Genomic DNA, 26108 nt, shown 5'->3' on the forward strand with positions numbered 1-26108 from the left:
GCTTTTAAGACTTTCAGTAGCATCATATTGATGTAGGTTCATATGATGTCAATGCATATGTAGAGCAAAATATTGGTCTGATATATGGGGCCATCTCTCATTTTGTTAATCTCTGCAGGTACACAAGAGTTAGATTCATGTGTTTTGTTCTTCCATGCAAAGTGCAAAACATGAGTTGATGCTTGCTGCAGAGTTCTAGAGGGTTAGAATTAAAAATATATATCCAGACAGAGAAGAGAGTGTTAGAAGATTTGTAGCGCAAGACAAAGGCACGTTTTCCAGCAGTTGTCCCAAACACACAAGATAGTCTCAGTTGTATAGCATAAAGAGCAAAAAGAGGTCTACAAGTAGAAAAATATGAAAAAGAACTAGAAGAAGAATATTTATAGAGAATGTATAGATATGACAAGTTGGAGATCAATTCCCAGGCATGTTGTTCATGTTGTGTGACACTTGAATTGGTGCTGTTAATTTTGTTTTCTTGATTCTAAGGGTGGTGGTGGTGGGGTGCTTTAGCCACTCAAATTAATTGGTAATGAGCGATAAGGTGCCTTACATAACCTTGAATATACAGTTGATATTGGCTTCAATTAGGGGATAGTATAAGTTTGAGATTATAAAGAAAATGTTGATAGAGCCAAAGAGACTGGAGCAACATTTGCTTTATAGAAAGAGAAGAAAAATAAAAGTTGTAGATAAAAGGATGATTTTAAAGTAATGCAATTATCTCCAATGCTCAGGGCATAGTTTTGCAAAATAGAGGTAACTGTTTGCCTTGGTGGGCAGTGACCGAAAAGCCTCACCAGGTTACACCCTAATCCTAGCCCTGTATGTGATTAGAGGACTCGTTTGATTTATACCAGTAACCATGAGTGAGGACCTTGGGGCTGAGGATGTCCATTACCAGACAGGACAAAGCCTATAAGTATAATTCAGAATTTTTCCTGGAAACCCCACCTATTTTAACCTTGCATCAGTGTAAATTTGTATAATTTATAAAAGAAAACATTTTTTTTTCTCTCTCCAGTAAGAAATTAGAAGTGACCTAACATTAGATTAGCAAATAGTTTATAATAGCCATTCTGGACTTCAGAGACAGGAATGGCTAGAAGATGTTCTTGGATCTCTCACAATTTTATCACGCTTCAATTTAATATTGGTTTTTATCAGTATGCTGCTGCTGGAGTATGTGAATTTCCCCTTGGGATTAATAAAGTATATCTATCTAGTTTAAGAAGAGTTTTAGAGCAAGACCAGTGTTTACCATGTACAGTGCATCCGGAAAGTGTTCACAGCGCATCACTTTTTCCACATTTTGTTATGTTACAGCCTTATTCCAAAATGGATTAAATTCATTTTTTTTCCCTCAGAATTCTACACACAACACCCCATAATGACAATGTGAAAAAAGTTTACTTGAGGTTTTTGCAAATTTATTAAAAATAAAAAATCTGAGAAATCACATGTACATAAGTATTCACAGCCTTTGCTCAATACTTTGCCGAAGCACCTTTGGCAGCAGTTACAGCCTCAAGTCTTTGTGAATATGATGCCACAAGCTTGACACACCTATCATTGGCCAGTTTCGCCCATTCCTCTCTGCAGCACCTCTCAAGCTCCATCAGGTTGGATGGGAAGCGTCGGTGCACAGCCATTTTAAGATCTCTCCAGAGATGTTCAATCGGATTCAAGTCTGGGCTCTGGCTGGGCCACTCAAGGACATTCACAGAGTTGTCCTGAAGCCACTCCTTTGATATCTTGGCTGAGTGCTTAGGGTCGTTGTCCTGCTGAAAGATGAACCGTCGCCCCAGTCTGAGGTCAAGAGCGCTCTGGAGCAGGTTTTCATCCAGGAGATCTCTGTACATTGCTGCAGTCCTCTTTCCCTTTATACTGGCTAGTCTCCCAGTTCCTGCCGCTGAAAAAATTCCTCACAGCATGATGCTGCCACCACCATGCTTCACTGTAGGGATGGTATTGGCCTGGTGATGAGCGGTGCCTGGTTTCCTCCAAACGTGACACCTGGCATTCACACCAAAGAGTTCAATCTTTGTCTCATCAGACCAAATAATTTTCTTTCTCATTGTCTGAGAGTCCTTCAGGTGCCTTTTGGCAAACTCCAGGCGGGCTGCCATGTGCCTTTTACTAAGGAGTGGCTTCCGTCTGGCCACTCTACCATAGAGGCCTAATTTGTGGATTGCTGCTGAGATGGTTATCCTTCTGGAAGGTTCTCCTCTCTCCACAGAGGACCTCTGGAGCTCTGACAGAATGACCATCAGGTTCTTGGTCACCTCTGACTAAGGCCCTTCTCCCCTGATTGCTTAGTTTAGATGGCCGACCAGCTCTAGGAAGAGTCCTGGTGGTTTCGAACTTCTTCCACTTACGGATGATGGAGGCCACTGTGCTCATTGGGACCTTCAAAGCAGCAGAAATTTTTCTGTAACCTTCCCCAGATTTGTACCTCGAGACAATCCTGTCTCGGAGGTCTACAGACAATTCCTTTGACTTCATGCTTGGTTTGTTCTCTGACATGAACTGTCAACTGTGGGATCTTATATAGACAGGTGTGTGCCTTTCCAAATCATGTCCAATCAACTGAATTTACCACAGGTGGACTCCAATTAAGCTGCAGAAACATCTCAAGGATGATCAGGGGAAACAGGATGCACCTGAGCTCAATTTTGAGCTTCATGGCAAAGGCTGTGAATACTTATGTACATGTGCTTTCTCAATTTTTTTTTTAAATAAATTTGCAAAAGCCTCAAGTAAACTTTTCACATTGTCATTATGGGGTGTTGTGTGTAGAATTCTGAGGGAAAAAAATGAATTTAATCCATTTTGGAATAAGGCTGTAACATAACAAAATGTGGAAAAAGTGACGCGCTGTGAATACTTTCTGGATGCACTGTATAGCAGTCGCATGACTCAACAGTGAGTTAAATTTCAGTTGCTAGCTCATGCACCGGAGTCCTGCCAGTGTTCAGTGATTCCATAGCATTTTTCAGCTTATCCTTTGTAATTGAAAAGTCAAGTATGTCAGAGTGTAACCCGTTCAGTTTTTGGAAAGGGTAGATTCTAAAGAATAGGGACCAAGTTCCACGGAGAAATGACAAGGGATTTAAAGATTGTCTGAGAAATATGCTTAGAATTTGTGTTAATTTGAAAGGGTCTTGAGTAGTGCTACCTAATTTATGCTTATTAGATTTAAATGATATGGTATCCTACCCAATGTAGTTTTAGTGCCAATAACTTGCTAGGTGGATTTTACTCTGCTTGTTGCAACAGCGGAGAGTTTACTTCAAATCAGGTAGTGGAAATCAAAGCTTCGTGTTCAGGGTCCATCACAAAGGAGTGTTTCATTTTTGTAACTATTTTTTGTTAAGTTAAAGCCTCTTTTTTTTCAATGTACACCATTTGTTGCAGTGAAAAATTAGTCTCTACTGTGCACAGCGGAAGCCACATGTCAGTAAAGTCCTGAAACACTGCTGATATTTCTGGGTTTGAGTTTATCTGAAATTGTGCATGTTGGAAATGTGTGTCAGACAAATCAACCCCTTTCAGATTTACAGAAGTAATAGAGGTCATTCTTCTGACTAAAGGAGAAATATACCAATCTAAAACACAATGGAGTTTTGAGCAGCAGGACTTACTGTTAAAAAAACAAAGTGTTCTCTCTAACCCAATTTAATTTCTAAGTGTTACATAATGGAAAACTGATCTAACGTGGTGGTAAACATACCTTCATTCCAAAATTTTTTTAAATGTGTTGCAGGCATCATATTCTAAATGAAGTGTATTCACAAAAAGGCATTTTTCTTTCCAATATCTGAACAGAAGTTTTTCCACTTTTTTTTTTTTTTTTCAATAAAGAATTTAGAATGTTTTTTTTAAATAGTAATGTTGTTTCAGAGGGTTGCATGTGTTTCCTTTCTCAGGGAAGGAAAGGGATCAGGATTACATATCCAGTGGAGTACTCCAAATATTCTCATTATTTAAATTTTTTTTTTCTTGATGTGTGCAGGCTGTAAGGCTAGAGCAGTAATTGGGTCATGTCATTACACATGCCAAAGCAGAATGGCAATAGTCTTATAGAGTTTGTGCTCGTGGAAATTCTGAGCATGGCTGCTGTGGGTCTGATGTCACATTGGTCTTGCAGTGCAACTTTGGCTGCTAGGGGGAAAAATCTACCAGAAGGTGAACAAGGTCACTAGGAAAAAATACATTCACTGCAAAGAATTCTTAGGAAAATTTCTACAGTCAACTATACAAATAAGAGCAGTACAACATAAATGTCAAAATTCTCTTCTCATCAGCTTGACATTACAGCTGGAGTTTATTCTTCTGTACCTAGGTTCAGCTAATGCTATAGATATATTTTGTCAAATAAGACTGCAGAAGTTGGAGATATCTTCTTTCAACACTATTTGATAATCGAGTATCAAGATTTTTTTCTTCATGTATGTGTGTGCTCTCTCCATAAATGCATACAAATATTTTGTTAGTAGTATTCCCACACACACCCTGTTGCATACAAATATTTTGTTAGTTGTTTCCCCACACACACACACCCTGGTAATGATTGTTTACAAAATTTCCTTTTAATTCAGAATTTCTGAAACTTGTCTACCTTTGAACTCCTACCTAATGACACGTTTGCCTTGAATTAATGCACTTATGAGGCCTTGGGTAGCATTATTCAGTGAGTGAGGAGATCAGGGTAGTGTTCACTTCAGTTTATGTGTTAGTGATTTGTGAAAATTATTCAGTGTGGCAGTCTAATTTAGATGCCCTGAAATTCTACTGATAAGGTGTACCTGTATAATAAAAACTGACTTGAAGAATTGAAAAGCACTGAACCACAAAATATGAATGCTGCTAAAATGATTTTGTGACACTGTTAATCTAATTTGTTGTATGTAATGTTGGGTGTGTATGTGTAAATGTGTGTATATATGTATGTATATTTATATATTTGTGTGTATTAAAAGGGAGAAAGAGGCCCATTCTTGAAAGAAAAAAAAATGCTTTCCTGGTAAATGTATTTCTTTGTTTATTATCTTTCTAGATTTATGATTTGTTGTGATCGATGTGAAGAATGGTTTCATGGAAACTGTGTGGGAATCACCGAAGCCCGAGGACGCTTATTGGAGAGAAATGGTGAAGATTATATTTGTCCAAACTGCACACGTCAAACTCAGAATAGTGACTCTCCTGTTACAGCTGAGCAGAGTTTGGATGCCCGATCTTTAGAAGAATCCATGCACCAATCAGAAACTGTGTCTGATGGAGTTGGTGCCAGTGAAGACCAGGGCATTAAAGGAAGAATAGAAAAGGCTGCAAATCCTAGTTCCAAGAAAAAAATCAAAATATTCCAGCCGGTATGTGGAGGATTTTGATTTAATTTCACAAAAAAATTGAGGCGTTTCATTGTTCAGCTGATACTTTATCTTAAATATTTATGATCTCGTTCCATATGTTCCGTGAATAGAAGTAAATCCTGTTAATTTGTTTTTCTTAATTGGCAATTAAAAAAAATTATTATGTTAGCAATTTTATTGTATTGAGGTTGATATGAATCCTAAGGAAATATCAGTGTAGCATGCCACCAGCAAGATATGCTCACTTCTCCTGCCTCTTAATTCGGGAAGGTCTGAGGGGTGTTTACGCTGGATTTTTTTTTTTTTTTCTTCATTTAGTATATAGTTTCACACTTCATTCAAGAGAGATTGGATAGATGTGTTGCCATACAGTTTTAGACTCCGGGTAAATCCTTTACCTGGTCTTTACCTTTTCCTTATGAAACTTCCATGTTCTTGTTCCCCAGTGTATGTGAATTACTGTGGACCATGATAACTTTGGGTGGGATTCCAGTTTATTCCCTTCTTTTGCCTGTTTTCTGCTGGGATTATTCTAAAGCTTCTCAGTACTAAAAGGTTTGATTTGGTGGTTGTGCAAGTAAATTTTGATTAGTTGCACCTTCTGAATGGCAACCAAAATTAGTGGCAAAAGAAAAACTAGGTTGTGCTGTGTTTTCTGTAAATAGTTTGTGTATATGAAGACGTTTTGGCATTGTAAGTTTGTACACTCAGATTATTTTTCTTGAATTATGTGTTAGTTGCAAACAGGATTTGTCCTTTATTAATGTTTTAAGTTTATTTCCAGGTTCTCGAGAGTGGCCTACCAATGTGCATTGGCCCAGGGTGCACTAATCAAGCCTTGCCAGACTCTGTGTACTGTGGTCCTGGTTGCATTCTTGGACATGCTGCTGCTGCAATGAAGTCATTAGAAGTAAAACAACCAAAGCCCAAAGAGAGGTCTAAGCAAAAAGTTATTAAAAAAACCCCACCAAAATCATTACCCAAGGTAATAGTTCACTTTTGTATCATTCCATGTGTTAATCGTAATAAATTTCTGTAATGGATTTTAAGTCCTTCCACACTTCCTTTATTGCGCGTGTCTCACATACACTGCAGTTTAATTAAAGGCTGGTCAAATCCATTAGGATTTTTAACAATTTCTGAAGACAGCTGCTATGTTTCTTACGGTATATAGCCTTTAGGAGGCTAATCTCATGTAGCTGTGTTTACCCAAAGTTACCAAAGTTCTACAGCATTAGTATGTTTTATGGGATTCTGGCAATAGCTTGATTCATTGAAATGATTCCACAGACAAAATAACTATTTTTAAAAGCATTAGTAAAAATTCAAAGTGAAACTGTTCACACAAAAATATAGAAAAAATTGATATAGCAGTGAAAAGTTATTGTATAGCTATGAAAGAAAATTGTATTGTACTTAAGCAGACTCTAATATACAGTTAAATTAAAGCTTTAACTTTCTATGATTGGCTCTTGCATCTCAAACTGTTGTAATTATATGGCCTACTACATATTTTCACTGAAATTTGGTTATACTCAACTGGAAACTGTTTCATATATTTGGTTTTAAAAGGATTTATTTGTCCCATTACTGTTTTTAGATTTTCATTTTAGCTAGTATGCAGTGAGATATCAGGAGTGATCACTGGCATTTCCAGAATACTGCAGCAGGTCTTTAAACCATTAATGTGTGCTTTGAAATTTTAATGATTATATTATAGGACCCAACACCTTGATGGAAACCCAGTTTTAGTTCACTAGGTAGAATATTGCCCACCAAGGTTGCTTCACGACAATTGGGTTTCTTGATGCCTTGCACATGTTATAGACCTCCTGTACCATAGACAAAAGAGCAACCATGCCAGGTTTCCTCCTCAATTTTTAAATGGAGGATGTTTTTTTCCCATTAGAAGTGGTGGTGTCTTCCTCAAAGCACTTTTTTTGCTTTTCAGAATAATTTTTAGGCATTTCCCAGGTTCAGTCTGACTCAGCTGTCTCAGCACTGGTGTCCTCCTGCGGACAGTGTTTCAAGGAACCATTCATAATGTAGCAGATTTGAACATTAGCAATAGGTATAGTCAAGTACTTGACTCTTTCTGATGTATGCTTCCAGAACTGGCTTTGGTTTCATTTTGTATTTTTGGTAGTAGAGATATTTTACCCTGTCATTAAGTTATGCCCTTCAATTCTGTAAATCAGCTATGTGTTTACTTCAATTATGAATGGATAGGTATAAAATTTAAATTTGTGTGGACAGGTAAAAAAACAAAACTGAAATTTTTTTGCATTTTTATAAAAAAAAAAAAGTGAAATAGAATGTTGTAAGTTTGTATCATTCAGCTTACAAGTGTACACCCACTTTATATAGTCCCCAGTACCCCCTCCCCACTCACCATTGTGGTTCTGACACGGTAGATCCTGCACCTCTGTTTTAGTACCTCAGGTGACTAAAATTAGAACCAGGTACAATTAAAATATCATTTGAAGGGATCATGGAGGATTCTGTCATATATAAACCTAATTATTCAGGCTATGTCAACCTTAATATGCTTTAATTTAAAAAAGTTCTTTGTCATCTGCATCTTACTGCTAATAAGGAGCCATTAAAAAACTGAATGCGGCTGTTTAAGACTGAAATAAGCAATTAAGGGTGGGGAATCTTAACAAACAAGACCACTAAAATAAAGAGTCAGAATGTCACTTGAGCATTAAGTGCTTGATTAGCAATAATTGACTTCTCATTAAGAAACTCGATTGGAACAAAAATCTGCAGCCTTTGTGGCCCTCCAGGGGTCACATTGACCAACACTGGACATGTGCACTGTGGCAGAAAAATCCTTGAAGATACAGTCAAAGTAAAAAGTATGTGAACCCCTAGGAATTATCTATATTTGTCTAATTCCCATATAAAACATGGTTGTACCTTCATGTCAGTCACAATAATGAACAAACAGTCTAATACTAAAGATACAGATTTTCAGAGAATTTTTGACTATCGTTCAAACTGTGAAACTGAAGGTTGGAAAAAGTAAGTGAACCCTAAGCTAATGACTTTTTAAGAAGCTCATTGCAGTCAGAATTTAGCACACCTGGAAGTCCATTTAATGAAACGAATTGAGGTGTTTCCTAGAATTACTTTGATAACACTATAAAATTTGAGTTTGAGCTTTTGACAAGCATATCCAGATGGGAATCATGCCTCATACAAAAGAGCTGTCTGAAGAGCTATGATCGAGAATTGTTAATCTACATAAGGCTGGAAAGGGTTACAAAGTCATCTCAAAGATTTTAGATATTCATCAGTCTACTGTTAGGCAGCAAGTTATCTATAAATGGAAACAATTTGGTATTGTGGCTACTCTGTCTAGAAGTGGGCTCCCTGTCAAGATGACCCCAAGAGCACAGCACAAAGTCAGCAATGAGGTAAAGAAGAACCCTAGAGTGACAGCAAAGGACTTGAAGTCATTAGAACTGGCTAACATCTCTGTTCATGTGTCAACTATACGCAAAACATTGAACAAGAAAGGAGTCCATGGCAGGACACCAAGAAGGAAGCCACCGCTATCAAAAAAGAACATTGCTGAACACCTGAAGTTTACGAAGAGCACTTGGACACTCCACAACGGTACTGGGAAAATGTTTTGTGGAGTGATGAAACCAAAATTGAACCATTTTTTGAGGAACAGGCAGAACTTCATTTGGCGTAAAAAGGGCACTGCATATCAACATCAAAACATCATCCCTACAGTAAAGTATGGTGGCAGGAACATCGTAATTTGGGCCTGCTTTGCTGCATTGGGGCCTGGACAGCTTGCCATCATTGAGGGGAAAATGAATTCACAAGTTTATCAACAGATTCTCCTGGATAATGTGAGGCTGTCTGTCCATCAACTTAAGCTCAGAAGAGGCTGGGTGATGCAATTGGACAATGACCCCAAACATCGCAGCAAATCCACAGCACAGTGGCTTCAGAAGAACAAACTCCACCTTTTGGAGTGGCCCAGTCAGAGCCCAGATCTCAATCCTATTGAGATGCTGTGGAATGACTTTAAGGGAGCCATACACAGAAGACAACCAAAGAATATGGAAGAGTTAAGGCAGTTCTGCAGGGAAGAATGGGCTAAAATTCCCCCCGCATGATGTGCAGGTCTGATCTGCAGTTACAGGAAGCGCCTGGTTGAGGTCATTGCTGCCAAAAGTGGGTCAACCAGTTATTAAATCCCAAGGTTATCTAACTTTTTCCACTACCACTGTGAACATTGAATGTGTTTGTAAAATAAAGACATGAAAAGGTAGAATTTTTTGTGTGTCATTGGCTTAAAGTTCATTGTGTATATCAGTACCTGTGACTTAGATGAAGATCAGATCACTTTTTATGACCAATTCTTTCAGTAAACCAGATCATTCCAAAGGGTTCACCTACTTTTTACTTTGACTGTATGATCATGCTACTAGCCTCGTGTGACCAGTAAATTAATTTCCTTTTGTGCGTGTTTGCGGCACTCACAATGTACCAAATACAATTTGGATGGATATAGGCAATTAACACAACAAGCAGCATAGAAAGCATCTCCTTTATAGCTGCCATATTAGAATATGGTTTTCTTCCAGTAAGAGTGACCAGTTAGGTAATGCAACACTGCAGTGAGCAGTGTTATGTAATAAGCACAGAAAATTAGAGCCTGATTAGATTCTTCTGTTTTCACCTGTCCATATTTGCAGTGCTGAGCCAGGTTTTCAGGTGTATACAGCTGTGAACAATGCTTTCAAAAGTCTGTTTTTGGGGTTTAAATGTGCTAAGGTGGAGTGGACACAAGGTGAAAATGGGGAATGTCTGCGTTTTTAAATAAAATCTTAGTAGTATGGATGTTCATTTACTTTGCTCTTTGTTGGTTAAGTTTGTGTTTTTACCATGCCTAGATCAAAATAGCTCTCCCAAGGCTTTAGAAAGGTTATTGATTCCTGTGCTTCTGAGAAAGGATTTAAAAAGATCTCTAAACAATTCAAAATCAACCATTTCAAGTCTTGAAGGTCGTTTACAAGTGAAGATGATTTCAGATGGCCGCCAATTTGTCCAGGCCATCCCAGCAAGTTTATCTCAAAAGAAAAAAAAAAAAAAAAAAAACCTTTAAGAACCCCAGTATCATCTGATGTCAAAGTGCATAAGTCTACCATTTGAAAAAGGAAGCATAAATTATACCTATATCTTTGCTGTCTAGAAAGAACATCAGGACTACATTAAAATTTGGCCACAGATACTTACTTAAGGCAAAGATCAGAATATCTGGAACAGTGTGCTCTGGACAGACACCTATGTGAGAGAGCAATACAAGCTTTTAAATTCTTCTTTTTATTTATATCATGTTTATTTAACTCTTTTAGGGCGGATGTCGACTTTTGTCGACAGGAGGGGTTGAAGGCGAATGTCGACAAAAGTCGACATCCAGGGATAGAGGGCGACAATCAGCTGTTAATGGCGACAAATCTCACTGTCACGTCACAGGCATTCCCTCTGTGCTTGGAGGAATGCTAGACTCGTTGACTCGGCAAGTAAACATTGCGTGTGCGTGAGTTGCAAAATGTAAACAAAGGCAAGATGGCACCGACATGTGAAAAGGCAGCGAAGCAAGTGCAGAAAAGAAAACACTCGGCATATGATGTTTTGCGCATTATTGCGTAGTCGGATTCTTGATTTTTCAGAATCGGACTTTATTGGCAGTGATCAGGAGATCGAGCAAGAGAGTTAGAAGCAGAAATCAGCTGATCAGACACCAGCCGATGCCGCGCCAGCGGATCTGCTGCCAGTTGAGTGACTTCGTGCAGCCGATGCATCTACGGCAAGGTTCGCATGGGATAAATACACAGACATTGATCCGTTGAGAGCCGATCTGGCTACCGGAGTTTACAAGACGGCATGGCTTGCTGTTGGACACGACAGATCACCAGCTGCTGTACTTCAGGCTGCTCTCTCCTGATGCTGCTTTTCAGCTACTGTCAGACGAGACAAACAGGTAGGCAGAGATTTTTTTTGAATCGCGGGCTGCATTTGCATCGCATTCTAGTTTTTCAAAGTGGAAACCCACAACGAAAGACGAGATGAAGCGCGCTGTGGCATTACAAATAGAGATGGGACAGAACTGGTGATATAACTTCAGGGAGCATTGGTCCAAACGTGTTTTGTCCCCTGGTGGCTTAGGTACGTGCTGCTGCAAAGTTTTATTCACTTCTGTAATAAACAGAAGCAAATCCCATGGGGTGAGCCAGGCTATAATGCCATACATAAAGTTCATAAAGTTTCATAAGATGAAAAGAGGTGACAATACGGTTTTCATGCAGGCAAAAAACTTGGTGGCAGTGGCATGGCATGATGGCAAATGGGTGACTTGTCTCTCTACAGTACACACTAACAATATATGTGAGAGAGTGCAGCAACAGACAGTTGAAAAAATGGCACCAAAGCAACACGTATTGTAAGGAGTGCAATGTGGCAATGACTGAAATTGGCTGCTTTGAGCGAGATCAGACTTTGCTGTGTAAAATGTATGTAAAATCATAGAGTATGCAGGCTCATACAACATGCAAGACAGTAACATTTGTCAAAAGTAAATATTTTTTGTTGATTTGATGTGTTAAACAATTGCTTTGTGTTCTTTTTTAAAAATGTTAGTTTTTGGAAAAATATTCAGCCCTGGGAGAAAAGAAACAAAAAAAAAATAGCCCTAAAAGAGTTAAGGATACTGTTTAAATGAAGACCAAATCTTGATATACAGTGCATCCGGAAAGTATTCACAACGAATCACTTTTTCCACATTTTATGTTACAGCCTTATTCCAAAATGGATTAAATTCATTTTTTCCTCAGAATTCTACATACAATACCCCATAATAACAACGTGAAAAGATTTTTGCAAATTTATTAAAAATAACAAAATTGAGAAAGCACATGTACATAAGTATTCACAGCCTTTGCCATGATGCTCAAAATTGAGCTCAGGTGCATCCTGTTTCCCCTGATCATCCTTGATGTTTCTGCAGTTTAATTGGAGTCCACCTGTGGTAAATTCAGTTGACTGGACATGATTTGGAAAGGCACACACCTGTCTATATAAGGTCCCACAGTTGACAGTTCATGTCAGAGAACAAACCAAGCATGAAGTCAAAGGAATTGTCTGTAGACCTCCGAGACAGGATTGTCTCGAGGTACAAATCTGGGGAAGGTTACAGAAAAATTTCTGCTGCTTTGAAGGTCCCAATGATCACAGTGGCCTCCATCATCCGTAAGTGGAAGAAGTTCGAAACCACCAGGACTCTTCCTAGAGCTGGTCGGCCATCTAAACTGAGCGATCGGGGGAGAAGGGCCTTAGTCAGGGAGGTGACCACGAACCCGATGGTCACTCTGTCAGAGGTTCTCTCTGGAGAGAGGAGAACCTTCCAGAAGGACAACCATCTCTGCAGCAATCCACCAATCAGGCCTGTATGGTAGAGTGGCCAGACGGATGCCACTCCTTAGTAAAAGGCACATGGCAGCCCGCCTGGAGTTTGCCAAAAGGCACCTGAAGGACTCTCAGACAATGGGAAAGAAAATTATTTGGTCTGATGAGATAAAGATTGAACTCTGGTGTGAATGCCAGGCATCACGTTTGGAGGAAACCAGGCACCGCTCATCACCAGGCCAGTACCATCCCTACAGTGAAGCATGGTGGTGGCAGCATCATGCTGTGGGGATGTTTTTCAGCGGCAGGGACTGGGAGACTAGTCAGGATAAAGGGAAAGATGACTGCAGCAATGTACAGACACATCCTGGATGAAAACCTGCTCCAGAGCGCTCTTGACCTCAGACTGGGGCGACGGTTCATCTTTCAGCAGGACAACGACCCTAAGCACACAGCCAAGATATCAAAGGAGTGGCTTCAGGACAACTCTGAATGTCCTTGAGTGGCCCAGCCAGAGCCCAGACTTGAATCCGGTTGAACATCTCTGGAGAGATCTTAAAATGGCTGTGCACCGACGCTTCCCATCCAACCTGATGGAGCTTGAGAGGTGCTGCAAAGGGGAATGGGCGAATCTGGCCAAGCTTGTGGCATCATATTCAAAAAGATTTGAGGCTGTAATTGCTGCCAAAGGTGCATTGACAAAGTATTGAGCAAAGGCTGTGAATACTTAGGTACATGTGATTTCTGTTTTTTTATTTTTAATAAATTTGCAAAAACCTCAAACTTTTTTTCACGTCATTATGGGGTGTTGTGTGTAGAATTCTGAGGAAAAAATTAATCCATTTTGGAATAAGGCTGTAGCATAACAAAATGTGGAAAAAGTGATGCGCTGTGAATACTTTCTGGATGCACTGTATCCACATATGTCAAAGAAAAAAAATGTATGTACTCTCTCAAGACTGTATAATGCAATTAAGTTTACTTTTTTTTTTCCTAACCCCCATGAAAATTTTGTCAATGAAGTTTGGTGCTTCTCATGTAAATTACTTCGAGATTCAAATATTTCCCAAGTGTCTATGTATATTTTCATATTTTGTTTGATTTCATAAAGGCAAAAGTATCTCTGCATGTGAATTACTTGGCATAAACGATTGACAATTGCTCTCCTTCACCAAATTACTATTTGTATTACAGATTGTTGCAAACCTGTTTTGTTTTTTTTTTTTTTTTTTTTTTTAATATAACTGTTTACCCTTACTGGCCACTTTATTAGGTATACCTGTTCGACTGTTTTTTAATGCAAATATCTAATCACCCAGTTGCATGGCATCAAACTCAATGCATTTAGGCATGTAGACATTCAAACTGAGCATCAGAATGGGGGAAGAAAGATGATTTAAGTGACTTTGAACATGGCATGGTTGTCTGTACCACACTGGCTGGTCTGAGTGTTTCATAAACTTGTGATCTTCTGGGATTTTCAGGCACAACCATCTCTAGGGAGAATCGTCCCCCAAAAAAAAAAACCAGTGAGTGGCAGTTCTAAGGGTGAAAATGCTTGTTGATGCCAGAGGTCTGAGAATGGCCAGACTGGTTCATGTTGACTCAAATAACCGCTCGTTGCATCAGAGGTATGCAGAAAAGCATCATTGAATGCACAGTGCATCAAGCCTTGAAGTGAATGGGCTACAACAGCAGGAGACCACACCAGGTGCCACTCTTGTCACTTAAAAACAGGCAACTGAAGCTAGAATGTGCACAGTCTCACCAAAATTGAACAATAGAAGATTGTCAAAGCATTACCTGGTCTGTTTAGACTAGATTTTTCTTGCGACGTTCGAATGGTATGATCAAAATTTGGTATCGCCGTGAAAGCACGGATCCATCCTGCTTTGTATTAATGGTTCAGGTGGGGCCGGGGGGGGGGATGGTTTGGGGCTGTGTAATGGTGTGGGGGACATTTTCTTGACACACTTTAAGCCCCTTAGTACCAATTGAGCACCGTTTAAATGCAGTAGCCTCGCTGAGTATTGTTGCTAACCGTGACTGCAGTGTATCCATCTTCTGATGGCTCCTTCCAGCAGGATTATACACCATTTCACAAACCTCAGATCATCTAAAACTGGTTTCTTAAACATGAGAATGAGTTCACTGTATTCAAACTGCCAACTCAGTCACCAGATCTCAGTTCAGTAAGAATACCTTTGGGATGTTGTGGAATGGGAGATTCGCATCACAGCTGTACAGTCGATAAATCTGCATCAACTCCCATGATGCTCTCGTGTCAATATGGACCAAAATGCCTGAAGAATGTTTCCAGCACTTTAAATATATGCCACAAAGAATTTTGACAGCTCTAAAGGCAAAAGGGGTACAACCCGATACCAACAAGATTTTCCTAACATAGTGACTGGTGAGTGTATAGCATAATGGTTCGATGCTTTAGCATCCCACTTAACAGGTGTGTTGGGGGGTTTATTGGTTGTGACTCTTTCTGCACTGGACAGAGGCCTAAGGCTGGGTTGGTGCGTCTGGGGCAGATGGTTTTACCTGCAACCCTGGACAGGATGTCCGTTCTGTGGTTTACATTTTTTATTTTTTAAATCAGTATTTAGATTCCTTGAAATTTGATTGTAACTACTTTCATTATAACTCCAGACGCCACTTTTACTGTTTTAGTATCTAATACATAAGGATAGTAAAGATAATACTATTTGTATTTTGTAAATATAAACTTTTGTAAATTCAAATGTGGAGAAATGTTAAGATATTCCCAACGTTGTGCATTTTAATATATTAGATTGAAAGCCCTTATATACTTGCCTGATTTATAAGTCAAATTTAAAAATGTCTTAAATTAACTTTCTGTTTATCTCTCACTTCTAGACACAGAAAAAAAACGTGCCAGAGAAGAAGCCTGTCAAACGGCTTCTTGTGATGGTGAATAAACCAGCAGGAGCCTCTGAATCTTCCAGCAACCAGCCAACAGAAGAGTGTCCTGTGCCATCCTGGTCCAGTGATCATAATTACAATGCAGTAAAGCCAGAAAAGACTGCTGCCATTGCTTCATCTGTGTTTTACAAACCGTGTATGTATCTTCCTGAGGTTTTCAAAATTTACACCCTATATATTTTTGAAAAGAGGGTGAATTTTAATTTCCCTCTGACTAGTAGATTTTTAAATAGTAATTTAGTACTTCTAACCAAATCTCACAGCAGTGCATACTTCAAGAGGATGAGTGTTCTGTTTCATATATAAGATTGTTTCTGAATGGTAAGTATATTTAATGTATTATGTGGTACAATTTTTTTCTTTCTGTGCTTCCTCAATCGAAAGGATACATGGAGCATCTCTTGGTATATGAAGCATTCAGGTAAGCTGGTCATCAGTTCTACGTTGTTTGGTGTCACACTGTCGAGAAACCTAAACAAACAACTACTTCGAGGGAGATTCTGCAGTTCCACACCCAGCTAATGTGTTACATTTTTTTACAGTTTTCATTTAATACAGATACTAGCACATCACGCTACTTTAGAAGAAAGACATGAGGTTTTTGTAGTGTGTACATCAAAGCACTACATGCTTGAAAAGATTGAAACTTCTGCTGCAGATTCCTGAAAGAATACGTTCAGATTTTTTTGGTTATAAATTTCATACTTTAATACTTTGACTAAGTAGAGGTTTTAGTATTTGAGCCCCACCAAGTCAAGAACACTGGAGTTGATGTTACTTTTAGGTTTGAAATTAACTTAATGAAGAAGCAGTAAATATTTTTTTAGCTGTTCACATCAACATGGCTTATGATCCATTGCTGAATCCTCTCTTATTAGTGTCAACATTTCAATATTTGAAGTATGTAGTTGTTTTAGGCTGTTTCCCACCTATTTTCCACTTACAATGGAAATGATTATATTGCCTTCCTCAGACAATTTGCAGCTCAGTATTGCAGGTAGGTTTTCTTAGTCTTATTTAACATTTTCTTCAAAACTCTTTAGACACTTGGTGATGTCATTGCACTGTCACAAGGAGCCAGCATGCAGGTATTTCTGTGTGATGGCTTTGGTATCCAGTATAATGATTGGTGTGTTATTTGTCAAGCGCAAAAAGCAGTAAATACTGCTCTGAGGTTTCTTATCCATAAATTGGTGTTTGTATATCAAGCATCTGTCTATAAAATAAAGACATCTCTGAAAATTCTGTTCATTTTTACATTTTTATTCCTACACTTTCAAACATTTCCTAGTTTGCTCTTGGACTGTGTGATTAAAAGTAAGTAGCAATCAGTGTGACTGTTGGCAGTACTGCAAGTACTGTCATTGACCCTCCATGAGCAACCACTGTTGTACTTCCATTGGAATAATGACAACAGAAACCATGATTTCCATGCATTATGGCTACAGAAACAGCAAACAAGGACCTGGAGTTGCAGCACACGGTTACAACCTGGATACTGCTACATCACCTCTTGCTAAAATCTCTGGATTCTCTTCTGAAGCCTACTGAAGAATGCAGACCTGAAGGATCAGGAAAAGGCCATATGGACACAGTTGTTTTTCAAATATTTTCAAGGACCATTACATTCTTTTAAATTATTTTTTTGCATTCTTTAATTTAAAACACTAAACTTGTCTCTGCCAGTATGAGGAGAGCAAATTAGTTGTAGTACTGTATGGTGTTTGTTTGGTACAGCAAAGAGAATTTTAGAAGAGGTTGCCCTTTTGCCGACAGTTTTGCTTTGAAATGCTAGTATTATTCAATTTCCTAATTCAACCACATAGTTTAAGACTTGTGTTGACATATACAACTGTTCTTCTCTCAGTAAATTTATTTTTGATATTTGGCAAATTAACTTTTTTTCCCTAACCAAAACTCAAATCAGAGTTTCAATTGGAAAGTAAATTCTAAGAACTGTTGTGGAGCTTTGTTAACTTAAGAGGGTAACTAAGTTAGTACAGGGGAATGAACCTTATTTTGTAAACAATTTTCAGGGTGATTCGTTTCTTAAATTTGTTTTCTTGGCACATAAAAATTAGTACATTTATATTCATTTGCAAAAAAATGTACATGATAAAATGGTTCCAGTTAAGTTTTGCAGAAAAATATGAAACACAATCCAGATAGTTTTCATTCAGAGAACATACAAATCTATTTTTTATTGTAAACCACTTTACATAATTTTATACCAGATACTAGTTTTCCTAATGTGTCATTTAACTTATTTGATACATATTTTGGCCATTTATTTTAGGGTAAAAGATGTACTTTCAGTATTTTCAGATAACTGATAAGGCTTCTTTTTTAAAATAATGGGTTGGTGACTTGTCAGTGTAGTGACTGGTGTGGTAATTAAGTAACATTTGCTGAATCAAGCTAAAATAATGAAAACTGTCTCGTCCATGGATGAGGTGGTTTCATGGAAACATACATGTTTTAAGGTGTTTAGGTACAAATAAAGCAAATAGTTCAAAGTGAATGGTCATCTCCTTTCATTTGACATCAGTTTGAAATTAGCATTTTAAGTTGATGAATCCCACCGCCGAGAATGTTGTTTGACTCAAACGCACAGTATTTTTTGAAAATGCTTGATTTCAGAAATAAACCATTCAAGCATTTTAACACTTAAATTGTTGAGTTAACTGAGACAGGAAAAGTCAAAATTAAAGATTTAAAAGCAATACAAACGCACAATAATATCGTAGATTACCACCCATTCAGTGTTGGGTCTTGAATCACATTGACAGTACAGAAGAAAATGGCATGTTCTAAAGGAGCTGTATGAGCTGGAAATGGTATTTGCAGACTGCAACCACACACTTGTTTGTGTCAACAATATGACCGATTCAAGTTCACACTGTTCATTTAATCACTTTTGGCATATTGCGACAAGGTTATCCCTGCTTTAAACAATGGTGATATGCTAACACTCCTTTAAAACGTAGTTCCTGCACAGAAATCCTTAATGCAACGTTTAAGAATTCCCCAGAAACATATTTAGTATCTATGGAAATCATTTTTGAATTAAACATTCAAGGTGGAGTTTATTAAAATGTTAAACATCGGTAGGAATCAAATTTTATTACTAGGCAGAAGCTAATTTAGGTCATCTGTAAAAACAAACTATACTAATTTCATAAGTATACATACAGTCTACAAGAAATTTCTGTTATCCAGTTAATATTAAAAACGTTTAGTTGAAGACCGAGGTATAAAATTAAGATACTGCAAGAAAAAATATTGTTCACCAAGTAAACTTCCCCGTTAGACGGCAACCCATATAATGGTCCATAAGAGAAAGCTTGGATTATTCAAGTCTATCCTTGTACTATATATAGTGTTTGGGCCAAAGCTTATGTCCATTTAATAAATGTGTTCAATTTGAAGTTGCTATTTTGGTAAGATGCATAAATTTGAGGCCTAAGTTGTGAGTAGCGCATTGGTGTAGAGTCCTACCTCAAAACCGGAGCCTGGGCCCAAATCCAAGCCTACTCACAGTCCTGTGTAGGGTTTTTTCATAGATTGTTTTTGTTTTTTTCTGTTATTTCACCATTTTCTTCTATTATCACAGCATTTTTCACCTTGTTTTTTTTTTCTGTTATTTCACCATTCTATTATCACACCATTTTTCACCATCCTAAATTTCAAAGACATGTATTTTAAGTTGAATTGTGGCTCCTTTGAGCCTCCTGGGGTATTTGTGTAAGTGTGTTCTGACATGAACTCTTTTTTCAAATGTAGTATTGGCTCCCATTTTTTTGCCCTGTGCTCACTTTAGTGTAAGCTCTTAAGAACTTTTGCTAATTTTAAATAAGAGATTGACATCTTAGCTCAATTTATAATAGATTTTGTCATACTATAGCAATATTTGCTTGATATTAATTGGTATTAGAATATTTTCTGACAAAACTTGACATTTGATCCTAATCTAATGATTCGGAATTCCTTTTTGTATTATAGTAGCAATAATTGAAATTGCAGAGATGCATTTTAACTTTTCATTCAAATGGTATACATTTTTAAATTACTCCACCAAACTAATCATTGAATATATTATCCATCTCGTAACAGTCCACCTTTGCCACTGTTAAGGTGGCTCTGGATTGTTTCTTGTATGCTCAAATTATGTCACTGCATTGCTCAAATTCTTCACATATTTTAGTTTTTATACTTTGTGTAGCAGCTAACGTGGAAAAAATAAACTTTCTCAGGTTACTTTTTGTGTACATACACCAACGTGTTAGAATTAAGTGGCACATTATTATTTGCCTGTTTATTTTAAAGCTTATACATTCTGAAACACATGAAGATTTGATTAGGGTACTGCTTTTCCAGGTGATCTCCATTGTTTTCTCTATCTTGTTCTACCATGTTAAGGCATCTGTCCACAATGGCAAGAAATTGGTGTTAAAGGCTTTGTAACCGAGCCATTATTGCAGTGATCTTTACCATCACTTGCTTACCACCCACATACTTTTTCATAGGAGAAGGAGACTTGAATTTCAGTGATGTCTGATTGGTAAGGTGGATGGTCCAACACCTCCCATGGAAAGTACTTCAAAAACACTCGGCAGTTTGTTTGCGGTCTTGTACCCTTTGAGATTACATACCTGTACAAGTTGGCAATGGATTTCAACCAGCGTTCTGCCTTTTACATACAAAAACTGTACCACAGTGTGTTACATCTGTTGATGAGAATGTTTCATGGTGTACTGCCATCTTCCAAATGATGTATGCAGCACATGACACTGAACCCAGACCCCTTGCTGGCCTGAAGTGTGAGCCTTCATAATTTATTTTTAATACATTTCTTTGTTTCTTTGAATCTCCATCAACTCTTCATTAAGTCTTATGTTTTTATAATTTGCAAAATAACAAGTAGCGTAGTGCAATGCCTTATCCCTGGTTCCTCTTTATGTGAGAGTGCCATTGTTTGTTAAAGGATTGTCTTATTCCACTGATTTATAATAATACGAGACAGATTATTACAATTCATATTTTTCTTTTAGTTGTTTACAGCTGTACATGTCTGTTAAGACTATTCTGACTTGATGGTGTGTTTCTAGCATAACCAAAATTACAAACATGTCAAAGCTGCTTACTAAATATAAACATGCCCATATAAATTAGCAAAATAATTGGCTGACTGGTGCAACATAATGTGTATGTGTGTGTGTATGCGTGCGCACAACTTTAAAATTAAATGCTTAGAAATCACCAATCCATTTTCCACCCTCACATTTTCACAACCCGTCCAATTTAATTTTGCTTTTGGAGACCCTCAAGCCCATCTTAATAGCAATGGACATGATCATTCATAGATTATTTAGACTTAACAATCAACCTATTGTGTTCTCATGTGGGATTTAATCAGAGGAAAACCATTTATAAACCACCTGTGGCCAAACATGGTCTCCTACAGTGCTAACTCTTGCATTAAATATGAATAGAAAATACATATTTAATTATTAATCAAACTTTCTTTTTCAATACAATTGTGTAAATACAGAGGCATATTAATGGGAGTTTTGTATAATGTAATTTCATAGTTTGCAGAATAAATCGTCACTGAATACAATTAAGTTTCAGTGATACTGGCTCCTGATAAAAGTTTGTTTCTCTCTGGAAGCTAATGCTCAAGTCACAAGCTCTAAATTGATTAGCTTGTGTTTCCAGTACAAACCAAAAAGTGTTGACCTGGAAGTTTCAGTGTATGTGTATTGCTTCACATGCCAGAAAATATTTTAAGTGGTTTTTCTTTTTCCCCATGTAACCATACAATAAAAGATGTGGCTTAGCTTGCAGTGTGATAAACAATATTTAGTTTTGCCATTTTGCATTGCTAGAATTTGTGCTGTTTCTTGTGGGAAGTGGCAATGTTAATGTAAATCATATGCTTTTCTTCAAAAATTGGAAATATTATGCATGTTTTTATCATGTTAGCTTCTAGTAATACAGTTCTTCGTTGTTGTGTCTCTGTAGGAGCACTTGTAAACTACTAGAACAAAATAAAAACACTAAGGGTTTAAAATTTGGATTAAAACTGGATTTTTACTGGATCCAGTATGTCCATTTAAAGTTGGGAATGATAAATCAAGTCTCGCATTCATTATGTATGTGTGCATATATATTATATACATACACACAAAGTTGTATACTGTGGCTTTATAGTTTTGATATATGTTTAAACAGTAACTTCTCAAGCTGTAAATATCCATTTGTTTTGAAAGTATCATAATTTACTTTCTTGGTGGGCTCAGGTTAGGTCTTTAATTACACTGCATTTAATGGAGCACATTGTGAATCGTAAATACCAATAAAAACTAAGCCCAAATGCAGCTAGGAGCATGCTCTTCCTTTGCTTCAGGCGTCTTGTACAAGGGCATAAAAATAAGGAGTTAAGATAAAAGATTGAGAAAGTGCTGAATTCTTGGTTTAAGTAAAACCTTTCATCATTACATTTGTGAAATACAAATAGTGTCTTCACTACATATACAGAACCTCCGAAAGAGCAAGCATTTGTTCAATCAGTGTGCCTAGTAAATTACCTATCGGTGCTATGTAATTTATTGGTATGTGCATATTACAAATACTGTGTTCAATACCCCTAACAATTAGTAGTTTGGAATCCAGGTCCTTTGTGAAGTCCAAGTGGAATCCACCAAAACACACAAAGCAAAAATTTACTTTGCTATTTTAGTTTGGGGAGAAAATGAAAATTTATATTGGCATCAGTCTGAGTTATCTGTAACTATTAGAATATGTTCTTGTATAGAGTGTGCAGTTAATGTAGTTAACAGCAAGCAACATAGTGCCTGCAGCACACATTTTACATATTTCAGCAGTTTGCTTATTCTCTTGCATCATTCAAAAGTCTCTACTTAACCCACCATTCAACTTTCATAAATGGGGAAAAACATCTATAACAACCAAAGAACATGCAAGTTAACCACCTGAATCAATACTTAAAAGTGCATTCGAATTTTGGGATGTTTACTCAAATTATCGTGCAAATAAGCACATTTGCTGAAGCTGTCTGAAGTTTTTATGAGCTTGAATTGTATTGCCATCTTAGAAGTCATGTCACAAATGGTCTGTGGATTTCATCTTCTCCTTGGCTGGCCACCACACAGAATATTATCCGGTTCTGTGCATACTAGAAGTCTTCAATTGGGAATGTTAATCTGCCCAAACTGGTCACCTTCACATGAAAACAGGCTCTTGACCAAAGAGCATCTCCATGATGTAGTTAAACATGATGGTTTCAGTGGCGAAACTCAGGTGAGCTGTGTTTGTTTCACCAAGTATAGCAATACAGCATTCACACCCAAAGGAGCCAGTGAATATTTTGACTTAATCTCAAAATAACTGGACACAGTTATTCCATCATTCCATGGAAGGTATGTCTGGAAAGTACTGAAGAGTGTGTTACCTTGCACAGGTTCTCCCATCTTGGTTAAGAAACTTTGAGCTCCCTGTTGATTTTAAACTGGTTTCTTTACCAGTTGGTGGTCATTCTTGTCCACCAGATTTACATGTGTGTACCTTTGGCTCAATTTGTTTACCCACATGTTAGTGTGTTGATAATTTATAGCATGTTCTCATTGAGTACTTTTTTAATTACAGTTTGCTTTGGGGAGTGTCGTTTAACACATCGTCCTCACCCCCACCCCCCAAAGACTGGTGTCCTTGTATAATATTTCACCTTTGATGTGCTTTCAGCTGTCCATCTTAATACTGTGCCCCAGAGTAGTTTGACTGAAAAGGTATCTTGCAACTAGCAAAACATTTAATTATTAGTTTCATCTTGGCTTAATTTAGTGCATCATAGCAGTGCTAAAAGAAAAACACTGCAAATCAAAATATTTTGTTCTGTATTACATACACCTTAATCTCCCACTTCATGCTCATAATGCAGAGTGAATGTATTTAATCTGACTTAACAGCAACATTTCTGTAAAGTGACTTTCTAGTTAGTAATGTGTTCACAAAAAAAGAGGGATTAATACTTTTCTGCATCTCTTCAATTTCAATACACTGTTTTAGGATTGTATTCATTCCTTAAGGCATTATGTTAAAGTGACTGTGAAATGGGACAACTAAAATGTTAAGTTCACAAGTAGTTATGAATCATCACAAAAAAATTAACCAGGGAACAAGCCATTTGAAAGGGTGAGCTGTCTCTTCATTTAAGAAATATTGGGACATGAAAAGTTTGTATGTGTATTTTTTTTTTTTTTTTTTTTTTTTTTTTTATAAAATATTCTTGCACATATTGATGCATGTGCCTTGGAAGAGTAGATTATTTTAAAGTAGTACAGTGCTTCATTGTAATATACAATTGATGATACTATTTCATTTTACCAAGTATAAATTTTTAATCTGTCCTGGCACACTGGTAGCTCAGTTGTTAGCAGTACAATTTATCAAATTGTTTTCAAGTATCTTCAGCTTTTTTTAATTTTGTTCTAAACTGTCCTTTAAATTTTTTTTTATTTTGTTTATTTTTACCTTTGTGTCTGTGGAATAAGCTTGTTTGCTCTAAAAGTGCAATTGTTGTTTTTATACTCTTAAATAAGGCAATTTATAAATTCTGGAAAAAATGCTTAATGGCTTTTAACCTACACTGTAGCCTTTATGATATTTTGTCATTGGTGATTTTGACCAGGAGCTTTTTGTTTTGAACAGCTTCAAAGGAGAAGGAAGGAAATGATGCTAAAGTGGAATCAGCAGTGGAAAAAACACTACCCCTGCCTCCAGCAGCAGTATCTTCAAAAGCAAATACCACTACTCTGACTTCTCCTAAAACAAAGAAGCTCCCTTCTCCTCCATCAAATATAGTACCTCCCAAGAAAAACCCTGTGACTTCAAATAATGCAAATAGTCCTAGACGTCCACCTTCAGACCTTGGGCCTGGTCTGTCCTCTGCCACTCATCATGCTTCTGGGGCGCTCAGAGTTATGAAGACTTCATTTACAATACCCAAAAAACAGCCAGCCGCCTCTGCTGGTGCTCCTGCAATAAAGCCTGCTGCAGGATCCCCTGCACCACCAGCTAATTCACCCATACCCAAACCTACGACACCTGTTGCTCCCCAGCCTCAGCCCAACAATCAAATCAGACAGAATATACGACGCTCCTTGACTGAGATACTTTATAAAAGGTGAGGTTGCATATGTACAGCTTGCTTAGTGTTTTTATTTAAAGGATATATATATAAAATGCATGCTCACACAATGTTACTTGCATTTAAAATGTCAGAGCATTCTTTACAACTTGTTGATTGATTGCATTTTTAAATGTTTAAATATTTCAAACTGATTTTGGCAGCATTGGAAAAAGATAGGAATTATTCCTAATCTGTTAAATAAAACTTGTTGAAATGTGTATTTTAATTTTAAACTAAAACTAGAATGCAGCACAATTATAAGGGTTGTTTTCAAGTTGATTGGTCTTGTATGGTAATTCTGCAAACTGAAAATTTTATTCTGTTACATTGAATGTTTACCTGTTTGGCCTTTTTATTTTTAAGGGTTAGTGACAGTGATGATTTGAATATATCGGAGTCTGAAGTTAGCAAGATTTCTTTTGGAATTGAGAGAGAAATGTTTGGTCTGTGTCAGGCTACTGACAGCAAATACAAGAACAAATATCGAAGTATTATGTTTAATCTGAAGGATCCTAAAAACAAGGTGTGTAGTGGTAAATATTCCATTATTAAACTAAGTTTCCTGAATGTAAATGTTGCCACTTTTGTAAGTTATGATTTAATATTTTTAAATTTCATGTTTTGTATTATTGTAAAGTAAAAAAAACTAGTAGATGTTTTTTTTATACTTCAGGGACTTTTTTATCGTGTAATCAAAGGTGAGATCTCTCCATTTAAACTGGTGAGGTTAAGTCCAGAGGAGCTCCTTTCCAAAGAGATGTCAGAATGGAAAGATAAAGAAACTACAGAGGTAAATTAGAGTAAACCCCACGCTGAAACACATTTATCCATAGTGGTTGCATAATTGTCAATTGCTATGGTTAACTACTGTGTTAATATTTTCAGGTTCTTGAATCAAGTCAGAAATCTCATCGAGAGCCACACAAATTTGGCTTGAAACAAGAAGTTGTACCCACTGTAGATATGGAGGAATCTCCACCCATGTCTGATACAGATGTATGTATTTAAAATACCTATTTTGAAGTATTACAAAGATGTATATTAGAATTGAGGGTTTGTTTGGTCTTTCTGGAAAATAATTCCATAATATAAACTTGTTTAGTAATATGAGCGCCAGGGTATCATAAAGCAAGTCACTA

General features: G+C 37.2%; 1 protein-coding gene across 6 annotated transcripts in view; it reads left to right on the plus strand.

The window, feature by feature from the left end:
• Positions 1-26108, plus strand: part of LOC114659255 (death-inducer obliterator 1-like) — a 109303-nt gene that overhangs the window by 66718 nt on the left and 16477 nt on the right. For all 6 annotated transcript variants that reach the window (XM_028811638.2, XM_028811639.2, XM_051932908.1 and 3 more), the window contains 7 exons: positions 5063-5375; positions 6160-6360; positions 15693-15894; positions 24489-24963; positions 25333-25492; positions 25643-25759; positions 25855-25965. In XM_028811638.2, coding sequence (XP_028667471.2) covers positions 5063-5375; positions 6160-6360; positions 15693-15894; positions 24489-24963; positions 25333-25492; positions 25643-25759; positions 25855-25965 — 1579 coding nt within the window. The remainder of the gene's footprint in view (positions 1-5062; positions 5376-6159; positions 6361-15692; positions 15895-24488; positions 24964-25332; positions 25493-25642; positions 25760-25854; positions 25966-26108) is intronic.

This window comes from Erpetoichthys calabaricus, chromosome 10 (genome assembly GCF_900747795.2).
Source record: "Erpetoichthys calabaricus chromosome 10, fErpCal1.3, whole genome shotgun sequence".
NCBI lineage: Eukaryota > Metazoa > Chordata > Cladistia > Polypteriformes > Polypteridae > Erpetoichthys > Erpetoichthys calabaricus.